Below are 12,783 nucleotides of genomic sequence, written 5' to 3'. Positions count from 1 at the left end.
TTCGCGACTCCTCTCTTCCAGCGGAGACCTGAGCCCTACTGCCGTTGGCCGTTCGTGAGCGCCGTTCTCGCGAGGCTGCGGCACCTACCGGAGCGCCCGGTACTCAGCGCCCAGTCCACCAATCGCCTGTAGGGCACGCCTCCCTTTATAGTCGTGCGTCCGAGTCCGCAGGAAGCTCTTTTCCCAGCAGGCCGCTCTACCCGATGGCCAGTTGTCTGGAGGTCCCCGACCACCCTGGCCCTCTCCGTCGCGGTCATCGTCCCCCACAAACTTTTTGCTTCGTGTGGATGGACCTAAAAGAACTAACATTTATTGTGCGCTGTTTTGTATCAGATACTACTTGCTGAATTTAAAACTATGCGCATACGCACACACGCGCGCGCGCACACACACACACGAATTATACATTCATATTTCCTAAAGCTGAGGCTTTTTAATTAAAACAACAACAAAAATCCAGATATATTTTAAAACGATTCCAAGAAAGGGAAAAGTGAGTAGATTTTGGTATCTTCGGAAAGTACCTGCTATGGTTTTTTTCCATACCCACTGCCCAAACCAGGCTTTGTAACCAGGCTGTGTCTACTTTTTCCTCCAATCAAAAAATTCATGTGATGGCCTGCTCTTGTTCAGTAACTTCTCAGTACAATAAATATTCATTCATTCATGTAATGAATGAAATGGACAAGATTTTTGCCCATAATTACAGTACATATGTTCCAGTAGAAAATTCTCTGTTCAAGTCGTAGCCCCCTCCCTCAACATAGTATTCAAAAATTTCTAAATTCGGAGCCCAGGCTTTGCTTTTCTTTTCTTCTATCCCCAGTGCTATGACTACTTATGACTTCCTGTCTTTACTGAATGAAAATTGCCTTATTACCTTGGACTGCAATGCCTCCTCCCTCCCAGACTCACCCCCCAGTCTCTACGTATATGCACTATCCTTCAATTCTTTTCAAATCCCCAAGAATGAGTTAATCTCTCACACCAATTAACAGAACGGCAGATACACAAACTAAAAGGTCCTGTGGTAACACAGAAAAGTTCGTTTGGGGAATCACCACATCTAAACTCAGTTGAGATCTAATTTTATGGATGCATAGGATTTCGACAGGGTAATCTAAGTCTGCAAAAGAATATCATGAGCATAAACACGGCAACAAAAATACAACTGGCCTCTCGGTATCCACGGGGAGATTGATTCCAGGACCCACTGTGGATACCAAAATCCCCAGATGCTCAAGTCCCGATGTTGGCCCTCCGATTTCTGTACCTGCAGATTCAACCAACCATGAATACTGAACTATTTACCACTTGCGGTTGGTTGAAGCCACGGATGTGAACCTGCAGATATGGAGTGCCACTGTATTTTTATTGGAAAACAAAAAAGCTTGTAAGTGGATCTGTGCAGTTCAAACCCACGTGGTTCAAGGGTCAACTGTATACACATAGCTTGCATCTCAACAGGAACAACAAATGCTAGACTAACACTTCTTTTAGGGGGTAGTTGAGCCAAAAGCTGGTTTCATCTTGCTTCACAGCATTAGAACCGTTACAGTAAATGCTTAGACTTGTTAATTAGTGGTAAGTACTTTGAATAGATTTCCAGTTATTTCACTTCTTTGTTATTTCCTTCTCCGCAACCTTTCCTGTTTAAATCTTTTAAAAAGCAGACTTTATGTCATTCTTACTTGTGTATATGGCTCTCTCTATAATGGGAGGCATGTCTCATCCAGAACTTATATATCACAGGACCTAATGACGTACTGTGGTAACTGCCAAGATGGTAGAGTTTCAGTAAACATTTATAGAATTTAATAAAATCTGATCTGTGCTTAGAAAACCTAGATCATGTTTTACTAGATGGTTAGAGACCCAGGCAGCTGCCTGATAGAAAGGGAAAATGCGATACCTTGAACAAGGTAATAAGCTTGTGAACACAGTCACACAGCAACACCAAAGTTACATACAATTTATCCTTGATTATTAAAACATCTTTAGCAGATGGCAAAGAATACCTTTAATATTTTCAAATTTTTAAGTGGCATCTATGACCAAGAAATTTTACAATTTTTAATAACAATCCAAGATAAATCAAGGACAAACCTAAGTGAAAAGAATATAAAATATGTAAAAATATATATAAAAGCAAAAGAAGTTCAGACTGATCAACAGTCTTTTAGAAAAACTTTCTAAATATTCAAAGATCCAAGGAATTATCTAATTCTGAAAAAAGTTTTAAGTTGCATAGTTAATATATTACCAACTGTGAAATTTCAGTGATATGAATGACAATTGCAAAGCTGTGCAAAAACTGTGGGACTATCTCAGTGACAAACACAAACATTTTTGGTCGTATATTAATTCATTCAGAGATTTAAATTGAAATGAAGAATCTTTATTTGGGACTGTTTACAATTTTTAATATGTACCTGATTGTTAAAATAATGTACCATCTTCAGAAGACAGATGTGTGTCTTCTTCAAAACCAATCTGTTTTTCTTTTTAACAGAAAGCCACTGTTCACAATTTGGCAGAAGTCTGGAAAATTAGTATAATGTTTTAATTAATAAGGTTATAAATAGCTGAGTATTTAAGAAATTACTGGGCAACACAAATCAGAATTTCAAGTATTTTATTTACGGTAAATCTTATGTTTGTATATGTATGTATACACAAACCAAAATTTTTTTAAAAACTAAAGAAATTCAGTTAATAAACTTATTAATAAACTTTATTATGAAAAATTACCAAAAAAATTTAGGTGCTTAAATTTTTATCATTCATACCATTTCTTCCACAGTAAAAATTCATTTTTTTATCATAGCTGGGACAATAACTCACAGATACCACTAACTTTTTTGCACTTATCTAAGAAAACTTTTTCTTCCTTCCTTTCTCCAGCCTAATTTCTTTAAAAATATTAGTGTCAACAGAGACATTATCAAGCACACCTTAGTAAATGTAAACATTCTAAATTATATTAATAGCAATCTTTGAAGTTTCAGATTTTGGACTTAAAATTAAAGTGCTTATGAAATTCTCAAGTGGTTTTATGATAGCTCAATTGATTGAAGATATTATAATTGTTCCTGCTTTTTATTACAGCCAAGAATCAACAGCGTATCTGATTAGTTCTATTAAATACTTCGTACCTTAAAGTTTATAATTAATTTAAAACAATGCTATTGTAAAAGGATGCTATGCTTTAACATGATTCATAATAGAAATTCTATTATTAAATTAACTTTTCTAATATTCATTATCCATAGATAGATCCACAGAATCTATTATCCATAGAATCCATAGAATCATATATCCATAGAATGTTCATTAAAATGGAAGATAATAACTGTGTGTAAGTATACACATACACACTTTTAGTGTGTTTTTGCACTTTTAAATTTATATTATGGTATCTTAATTCTGTATTTTGTGCATTCTTCTGAAGACAGAGTATTCCTTTATTCATGTAGTGAATGAGATACACAAAATTCTAGTGTGTGATGATTATTAGTCTGTGCAAGGTTAAAAATATTAGATATTAATTGACAGCTAATTAGTTTTCACAGGTATTAGGTTATTACATGTTCAATCAGAAACTACATTAATGATAACTAAGGTCAAAATTCAGAATTACATTTAAGCACATAATGACAAAACTTAAACCAATACAGTTAATTTGAAAATCACTACAGTAACGTGTTCAAATAACATAATCCATGTCAGGTGCATTAACCTCACAGATGACCGAATAAAATGTATTCAGTAATGGAAATGAAAATATTATTCTAAATTCCCTGGCTTTACTGCATTTCTTCTGTTTCTCATTTCCCACTACTCAAGTTCTGTTTTTCTGTATTAATAAAGTTTGTTTGGTGGTATTTTGTTTTCATTCATAATTGCAGCAGGAAGAAAGGTTTTTCAAGAAAATATCAGGAAAAAAAAAAGTATTAGCTCAGTTCCCTGAAGATGTCTGCAAAATGAAAGGTTAAAAAAAAAAACAATCAAGTGAGGGAACTATATAACGGAGGTGGAGGAGCAGGACGAGCAGGAATTAAATTTCCCTGAGATGATACTTTCGGTTGTGGTGGAGGCGGCCTGTGAGGGGGAAGAAAGACAGTTAATCGTATGTTTCAACCGTATGAAATAATGCTACCTTCATTACAAGCCCAACATAACACCATTCTTGACATCACTGACAATTCTTAAGGGTACCTTATATTCTGAGATCACTACGAATCGGATATGTAATGGTTAAAAGTCTCCAATCGGAGTCTAAAATGGAGTAACTACCTTAAAGTCATGCTAGTGTATAATCAACAACGTACAAAGGTTCTGGTGTATATGTGTTTAAAAAGGACAGTACATGAGGGGCTTCCCTGGTGGCGCAGTGGTTGAGAGTCCGCCTGCCGATGCAGGGGACGCGGGTTCATGCCCCAGTCAGGGAATATCCCACATGCCGCGGAGCGGCTGGGCCCGTGAGCCATGGCCGCTGAGCCTGTGCATCCGGAGCCTGTGCTCCGCAATGGGAGAGGCCACAACAGTGAGAGGCCCGCGTACCGCAAAAAAAAAAAAAAAAAAAAAAAAAAAGGACAGTACATGAAATAGAAAAGACAAATTGTAAAAGACAAGTGAAGATACTATGTGAATTAAGCACCTCTTGTACTGTTAGGATTTAAGGGGAGCAAATCACAACTAAGTATAAACCTTACATACATGCATAGAACTGAAATTCCAGCTCTCTCAAATATAATTTCCACTCTGAGAATTAAACCTGCTATGACTTCTATACCAGTCCTTCTCAGTTCTCATGCTTTAACCTGTGGATACTCTTCCCTAACTTCTTCATCCAATTCTAGTACACCTCTATTCCAATAACATACTAGAACTTTACATGGTGAATATGTGTCTCACTATTTATATAATCTGCTCCTGAGGTTCAGGTGGATTTCAGTACACTCTCACTGCATAATAAAGATTATACTTGAGGATACTACTCAGTGTGCAATTCAATTGTAATTTAAAGGACTTTTGCGGGGTGGGAGGGGTGAGATGTATTTTATGTGATGCAAAATGTTATAATAAATTTTCTCCTTTCTTGCTGATGTTACGCCCATCCACTGAGTCTTTTATTTTTCTTGTGTTCTTCAGTTCTAGAATTTCCATTTAATTCTTTAGGTTTTTAAGTCCAGCACATCTAGTTTTGTGCTGAAATTCTCAATCTTGACTATTAATTCGGTGATGTAATCATCATAGTTACTTTAAAGTCCACCTCTGATATTAATTGCATACCCTCTGAGTCTGCTTTTCTTGGTTTTAGTCACATTTTCTTTTCTTATATGTCTAGCTTTTTAAACTGGGGGCCAAACATTAAAAAAAAAAATAAAACTGCAGGAAATAAGTTGAGGGTCTGATTCACCCTTATCCTGGGGTCCCAACACAAAGACTGGGATATTCGCCAGGGTACCACCTCCTTGACAGGGCTCCAGTCTTTGTCCCCTCATCCCTATGAGTTTGTTGAAAGCTCTCCTCAGCTTCCTATCCTCTCACGTTCAGAATAGGTAGATATTTACAGTCTAGGATGAAAAATGGTCCCAAAAGCTGAGATTATCTCTGGACTGCCTTCCTCTCCTGGACCATAGTCCCATAATCTCTCATTTCCTTGGTAGTTTTCTGATGCCTTGAAATACATATTTTCTTATATTGTCTAGCTTTTTTCTAGCTGTTCCTAATAAGAAGGCTGGTCCAGCCTATCTGATTTCCCATTGCTGGTTATTTTAAAGGTCGTTGCTTCTGAATCTTACAGACTCCAAAGGCTACAGCAGCTGTTGACTGTCTTGTTTGGGCTTCTTTAAAATTTCATTCTGACACTGCATTAATATGACAAAACTTATATAAAAGCTCTTAAAAGTTTTTCTGCAAACTGTGTTCTATCTAAACTGTTAGCAGCAAATACCTTGTCCTAAATTAAATTAAAAATACAAGAGAACTATTTAGACATTAACCCTGGGTTTTATTCTGGTCAAGTAATCTAAGCAAATTCACTTCAGACCTTGATGGGAACTGCTGAGGCTGCTTGGCTGCATAAGTTGGTACTGGAAATCTGTTTGCATATATAGGCTAAAAAGGAAAAAAAAGTTATTACCACAGTGCACTCATAAATATATTTTCTATAAAGTTTATTTTCCATATAAAAGTAATCAATCTATTTAAAAATCAATTAATAGATGACTATTAATGTTGACATTTTAAAATACTTCGCTTATTCAACATGTCTTTGCTACTGAGTGTAGAATATTTAATTCTTTTAAGATTGTATATATTTTTTAATAGATCTTTATTGGAGTATAATTGCTTCACAATACCGTGTTAGTTTCTGTTGTACAACAAAGCGAATCAGCCATATGCATACATGTGTCCCCACATCCCCTCCCTCTTGCGTGTCCCTCCCACCCTCCCCTCTAGGTCATCGCAAAGCACAGAGCTGATCTCCCTGTGCTATGCTGCTGCTTCCCACCAGCCAACTAGTTTACATTCGGTAGTGTATATATGTTGATGCTACTCTCACTTCGCCCCAGCTTCGCCCTCCCACACCATGTCATCAAGTCCATTCTCTACGTCTACCTCTTTATTCCTGCCCTGCAACTAGGTTCATCAGTACCTTTTTTTTTTTTTTTAGATTCCATATATATGCGTTAGCATATGGTATTTGTTTTCTCTTTCTGACTTACATCACTCTGTGACAGACTATAGGTCCATCCACCTCACTACAAATAACTCAATTTCGTTTCTTTTTATGGCTGAGTAATATTCTGTTGTATATCATGTGCCACATCCGCTTTATCCATTCATCTGTTGATGGACATTTAGGTTGGTTCTGTGTCCTAGCTATTGTAAATAGTGCTGCAATGAATTGTGGTACATGACTCTTTTTGAATTTTCGTTTTCTCAGGTATATGCCCAGCAGTGGGATTGCTGGGTCATATGGTAGTTCTAGTTTTAGTTTTTTAAGGAACCTCCATACTGTTTTCCATAGTGGTTGTATCAATTTACATTCCCACTAACAGTGTAGGAGGGTTCCCTTTCCACCACACCTTTCCTTCTACTGACTTTGGGTTTTCTTTGTTTTTCTTTCCCTAGTTGTTTTAAAAGTGTATTGTTTATTTGAGATTTTTCTTGTTTCTTGAGGTGAGATTGAATTGCTATAAACTTCCCTCTTAGAACTGCTTTTGCTACATCCCATAGATTTTGGGTCGTCATGTTTTTATTGTCATTTGTTTCTATGTACTTTTTTTATTTCTCCTTTGATTTCTTCATGATCTCTTGGTTCCTTAGTAACGTATTGTTTAGCCTCCACGTATTTGTGTTTTTTACAGTTTTTTTCCTATAATTGATTTCCAATCTCACAGTGCTGTGGTCAAGAAAAGATGCTTGCTATGATTTCAATTTTCTTAAATTTTCTGAGGCTTGTGACCCAGGATGTGATCTATCCTGTAGAATGTTCCATGTGCACTTGAGAAGAAAGTGTATTCTACCACTTTTGGGTGGAATGTCCTAAAAATATCAATTAAATCTATCTGGTCTATTGTGTCATTTAAAGCTTGTGTTTCGTTATTTATTTTCTGTTTGGATGATCTATCTATTGGTGTAAGTGGGGTGTTAAAGTCCCCTACTATTATTGTATTACTATCGATTTCTCATTTCATGGTTGTTAGCATTTGCCTTATGTATTGAGGTGCTTCTATTTGGGTGCATAAACATTTATAATTGTTGTGTCTTATTCTTGGATTGATCCCTTGATCATTATGTAGTGTCCCTCCTTATCTCTTGTAACAGTCTTTATTTTAAGGTCTATTTTATCTGATATGAGTATCGCTACTCCAGCTTTCTTTTGATTTCCATTTGCATGGAATACCATTTTCCATCCCCTCACTTTCAGTCTGCATGTGTCCCTAGGTCTGAAGTGGGTTTCTTGTAGACAGCATATATACAGGTCTTGTTTTTGTATCCATTCAGCCAGTCTGTGTCTTTTGGTTGGGGCATTTAATCCATTTACATTCAAGGTTATTATTGATATGTATGTTCCTATTGCCATTTTCTTAATTGTTTTCGGGGTTTCTTTTGTGGGTCTTTTTCTTCTCTTGTATTTCCCGCTTAGAAAAGTTTCTTTAGCATTTGTTGTAAAGCTGGTTTCGTGGTGCTGAATTCTCTTAGTTTTTGCTTGTCTGAAAAGCTTTTGACTTCATTGAATCTGAATGAGATCCTTGCTGGGTAGAGTAGTCTTGGTTGTAGCTTTTCCTCTTTCATCACTTTAAGTATATCCTGCCACTCCCTTCTGGCCTGCAGTTTCCACTGAAAAATCAGCTGATAACCTTATGGGGAATCCTTTGTATGTTATTTTTTGTTTTTCCTTGCTGCTTTTAATGTTTTTTCTTTGAATTTAATTTTTGTTTAATTTGTTTTAATTTTGTTTGATTAATATGTGTCTTGGTGTATTTTTCCTAGGGTTTATCCTGTATGGGACTCTCTGTGCTTCCTGGACTTGGGTGACTATTTCCTTTCCCATGTTAGGGAAGTTTTCCACCATAATCTCTTCAAATATTTTCTCAGACCCTTTCTTTTCTCTTCTTCTGGAGCCCCTATGATTCGAATGTTGGTGCGTTTAGTGTTGTCCCAGAGGTCTCTGAGATTGTCTTCAATTCTTTTCATTCTTTTTTCTTTATTCTGCTCCAGGGCAGTATTTCCACCATTTTGTCTTCCAGTTCACTTATTCATTCTTCTGCCTCAGTTATTCTGTTATTGATTCCTTCTAATGTATTTTTCATTTCAGATATTGTGCTGTTCATCTCTGTTTGTTCTGTACTTCTTCTAGGTCCTTGTTAAACACTTCTTGTATTATCTCAATCCGTGCTTCCATTCTGTTTCTGAGATTCTGGATCGTCTTTACTATCATTACTCTGAATTCTTTTTCAGGTAGATTACTTATTTCCTCCTCATTTATTTGGTCTTGTAGGTTTTTACCTTGCTCCTTCATCTATGACATATTTTTTTGCTGTCTCTCTTTTTTTTTATGAATGGGATTGTGTTCCTGTTTTATTGGTTGTTTGGCCTGAGGCTCCCAACACTGGAGTCTGTAGGCTATTGGATAGAGCTGGGTCTTAGTGATGAGATGAGGAACTCTGTGAGACCGCACTCTAGTGAATATCCCCTGGGGTCTGAGGTTCCCGTTAGTCCAGTGGTGCAGACTCAGAGCTCCCACCGCAGGAGCTTCCGCCCAACCCCAGGCTTGCAAACCAGGATCCCGCAAGCCCCATGGGGTGGAAAAAAAGAGAAAAAGAACAATAACAAAGCAAAAAATAAAATTAGGCCAGGAAACTAACAGATATGTTAGAAAGAATGTAAAAATAAAAATATAGATGAATCAACAACCAGAAGGTACATCAGTATCACAATAGTAAAAAAGAGGAGGAGGGAAAAGGAAAAAAAAAAAAAGAAAACAGGGGCGGGGGGGAAGGCCTTGGCTGTGGAGAGCGGGGCCTAAGCAAGGGTGAGGTTTGAGTGGTGGGTGGGGCCTATGCTTAGGACCCACAGGGCTGTAAAAGATGGGGGATAAAGGGGTGGGGCTTAGGCTCAATGGAACAGAAGGAGCCCAGGCATGCCCCCGACCCCTGGTCTCAGAGGGCAGGGGACCTCACCTGGGAGTCCAGCAGGCTTTCTGGGCTCGTGTGGGCAGGGTAAACGCCCTCCTCTCCTCTCCTTTTCCTCTGCTCTGGGGTCTGGGAGGGGCCCTCCCACCTGCTTCTCCTGATCTCCCTGGCCTCCCTCTTATGTCCTCAGGACCAATGTGGCTGGGGAGGGAAGGGGGGTACTTGGAGGGCATGGGACCGACCTGGGAGCTCAGCAGGCTCCCTGGGCCCTAGTCAAAATTATATTTTTTTAATTCAAAAATAATGAAGTATTATCTTGGCCCTAATCAACTCCATTAGTTAAAAGGTAACATATTTCCTATGTCCATGTATTTTAAATAAAATCTTCCAAAAATGTATTGCCAAACCTATACAGTACCTAACTGGTACTGTAAATACCACTAATTTACAACCCTTGATTTTGATGTGGAAAACAGGGAACTTCTGTGCACTGCTGATGCAAATGTATAATAAATTGGTACAGCCACCATGGAAAACAGTATGGAGGTTCCTCAAAAAATTAAAAACACAACTACCATATGATCCAGCAATTCTATTTCTGGGTATTTATCCAAAGAAAATGAGAACACTAACTTGTAAAAATATCTGCACCCCCATGTTCATTGCAGCATTATTTATAACAGCCAACATGTGGAAGAGCCTAAGTGTCCATCTGTGGCGCATATATATATATATATATATATATATATATGAGAATATTATTCAGCCACCAAACAAAAGGAAATCTTGCCATTTGTGACAACATGGATGGACTAGAGGGCATTCAGGCTAAGTGAAATAAGTCAGACAGGAAAAGACAAATACTGTATGATCTCACTTATATGTGGAATCTAAAATCAAACAAACCAAAAAATACCAAACTCTTAGATACAGAGAACAGATTGCAGAATGACATAGGCAGGAGAGGGAGATGGGTGAAAACAGATGAAGGTGGTCAGAAGGTACTAGTTTCCAGTCATAAGATGAATAAGTCCTGGGGATATAATGCACGGCATGGTGACTATAGTTAATAACACTGCATTGCATATTTGAAAGCTGCTAAGAGAGCAAACTTTAAAAGTTCTCATCACAAGAAAAAAAATTTGTAACTATGTGTGGTGATGGATGTTAACTAGACTTATTGTGGTGCTCATTTCATACCATACACAAATATTGAATCATGCTGTATACCTGAAACTTATATGTTATGTCTATTATATCTCAATTTTTTTTTTTTTTTAGATCTTGTTATGTATATCCCTTGAGGGGGAACCAGGACCCTGCCCCAAGGCTGCACTACTTTTTTAATAAATTTATTTATTTAATTTATGTATTATTTTTGGCTGTGTTGGATCTTCATCACTGTGCGTGGGCTTTCTCTAGTTGCAGCAAGTGGGGCTTCTCTTGTTGCGGAGCACAGGGTCTAGGTGTGCAGGCTTCAGTAGTTGTGGCATGCATGCTCAGTAGTTATGGCGCACAGGCTTAGTTGCTGCGAGGCATGTGGGATCTTCCCGGACCAGGGCTCGAACCCATGTCCCCTGCATTGGCAGGCGGATTCTTAACCACTAGGGAAGCCCATATTTCAATTTTTTAAAAAGTAGAATAGTGGTTGCTAGGGTGTGGGGGATGGGGACTTATTGCTTCATGGGTACAGAGTTTCTGTTTGGGGTAATGAAAAAGTTTTAGAAATAGGTAGCAGCGATGATTGCACAACATTGTGAATGTAATTAATGCCACTGAATTGTATACTTAAAAATGGTCAAAATGGCAACCTTTATGGCATGTATATTTTACCACTATAAAAAAGGAAAAAAATATGTCAAAGACCAAAAAGAACACATATATAATTTCTAACTTGGATATGTAGGGACTGTGTGATCATCCTATATATGTAGTGATATGGAAAAATCTCTGAGATATATGGTTAAGGGGGAAAAAGGGCATAACAAGTTTTGTTTCTTTTTTATAAAGGAAAAGGGAGAAGAACTGGGAGATTCCATATTAGAAGGATATATCTAATCATCTTACCTCCACATAACTGGAAAGACTTTATAAGTCTGACAGTACCAAGTGTTGGCAAAGATGTAGTTTGACAGGAATGCTCATACACCACTGATAGTACATCACCCAATGGTGTAACCTTTTTGGAAAACAATTTGGCATTTTCCAGTAAATATTCACATATCTTTCAACCCAGCAATTTAATTCCTGTATGCCCCTAAATCAGAGCTCTCTAACAGAATTTTCTACAATGATGGAAACAATCTATGTCTGTGGTGTCCCTACAATAGTGGCCACATATGATCTATCGAGCGTTTAAAATGTCAATGAGGAATGGAATTCTTAATTTTATTTAATTTAAAATGAAATTTAAATAGCCACATGTGGATAGTAACCACTGTACTAGTACAGTCCTAGAACTCACACATGTTCATGAGAAACATATAGAATGTTTATCTTAGCTTTGTTCATAGTAATGAACAATTGGAAACTAGTAATAGAAAAATGGATTTTTAAACTGTGTGGTATTTATGTAACATAATATCAATAGTGAAAATGAATGCATTAGAGCTACATGTATTGCTAGGGACAAATCACAAAGCAATGTTAAAGGAAAAAGCAAGTTGCAGATATATGTGTAAGATAGCAAGCAAAACATATAATGTTTAAAAGCAGATAAAGTAATATTATATATTTATTAGGGATATATGCATATTAGAAAAAGTATATCATTATCCCAGTACTCCCTAATACACTCCCAAGGACAGTGATTACTGGTCCCACTGCTGAGACAACTAGGCCTATTATTCCAGGAGCTCAGCACCAGATCTTCAGTAACATGCCCTGGGGAAGCCAGGCATTAAAAACAGAAGGATAGCAGACATAGGGGAAAACAGTGATGGCATAAATCCCACGTCATTTCCCAAGCTTGGTTTCAAGGCAAGACATTCTCAACGACTAGATGTTTTCTCCCATCTCCTCTGAGCCATGGACCCTGCTGGTATTCCATTAACTAACCCAGAGGCCACCTATAGACCACACTCCTAAATTCTTTGGAAATTATCTATGCTTATTCCTATATGATGTAACAATT

The 12,783-nt window shown here is 37.4% G+C and overlaps 1 protein-coding gene across 3 annotated transcripts in view; it reads right to left on the bottom strand.

Moving 5' to 3' along the window:
• Positions 1-2,707: 2,707 nt before the first annotated feature.
• The window catches only part of ADAM9 (ADAM metallopeptidase domain 9), a 103,294-nt gene continuing 93,218 nt past the window's right edge, over positions 2,708-12,783 (bottom strand). For all 3 annotated transcript variants that reach the window (XR_004347880.1, XM_032618537.1, XM_032618538.1), the window contains 2 exons: positions 6,056-6,123; positions 2,708-4,101 (listed from right to left, as the gene is read on the bottom strand). Coding sequence is in view for 2 of the 3 variants with exons in the window: in XM_032618537.1 (XP_032474428.1) it covers positions 4,008-4,101; positions 6,056-6,123 (162 nt within the window). In the remaining variant the exon portion in view is untranslated. The remainder of the gene's footprint in view (positions 4,102-6,055; positions 6,124-12,783) is intronic.

This window comes from Phocoena sinus, chromosome 21 (genome assembly GCF_008692025.1).
Source record: "Phocoena sinus isolate mPhoSin1 chromosome 21, mPhoSin1.pri, whole genome shotgun sequence".
Classification (NCBI taxonomy): domain Eukaryota; kingdom Metazoa; phylum Chordata; class Mammalia; order Artiodactyla; family Phocoenidae; genus Phocoena; species Phocoena sinus.
Note: the sequence above shows the minus strand (reverse complement) of the source record. Positions and strands in the feature narration are given on the sequence as shown.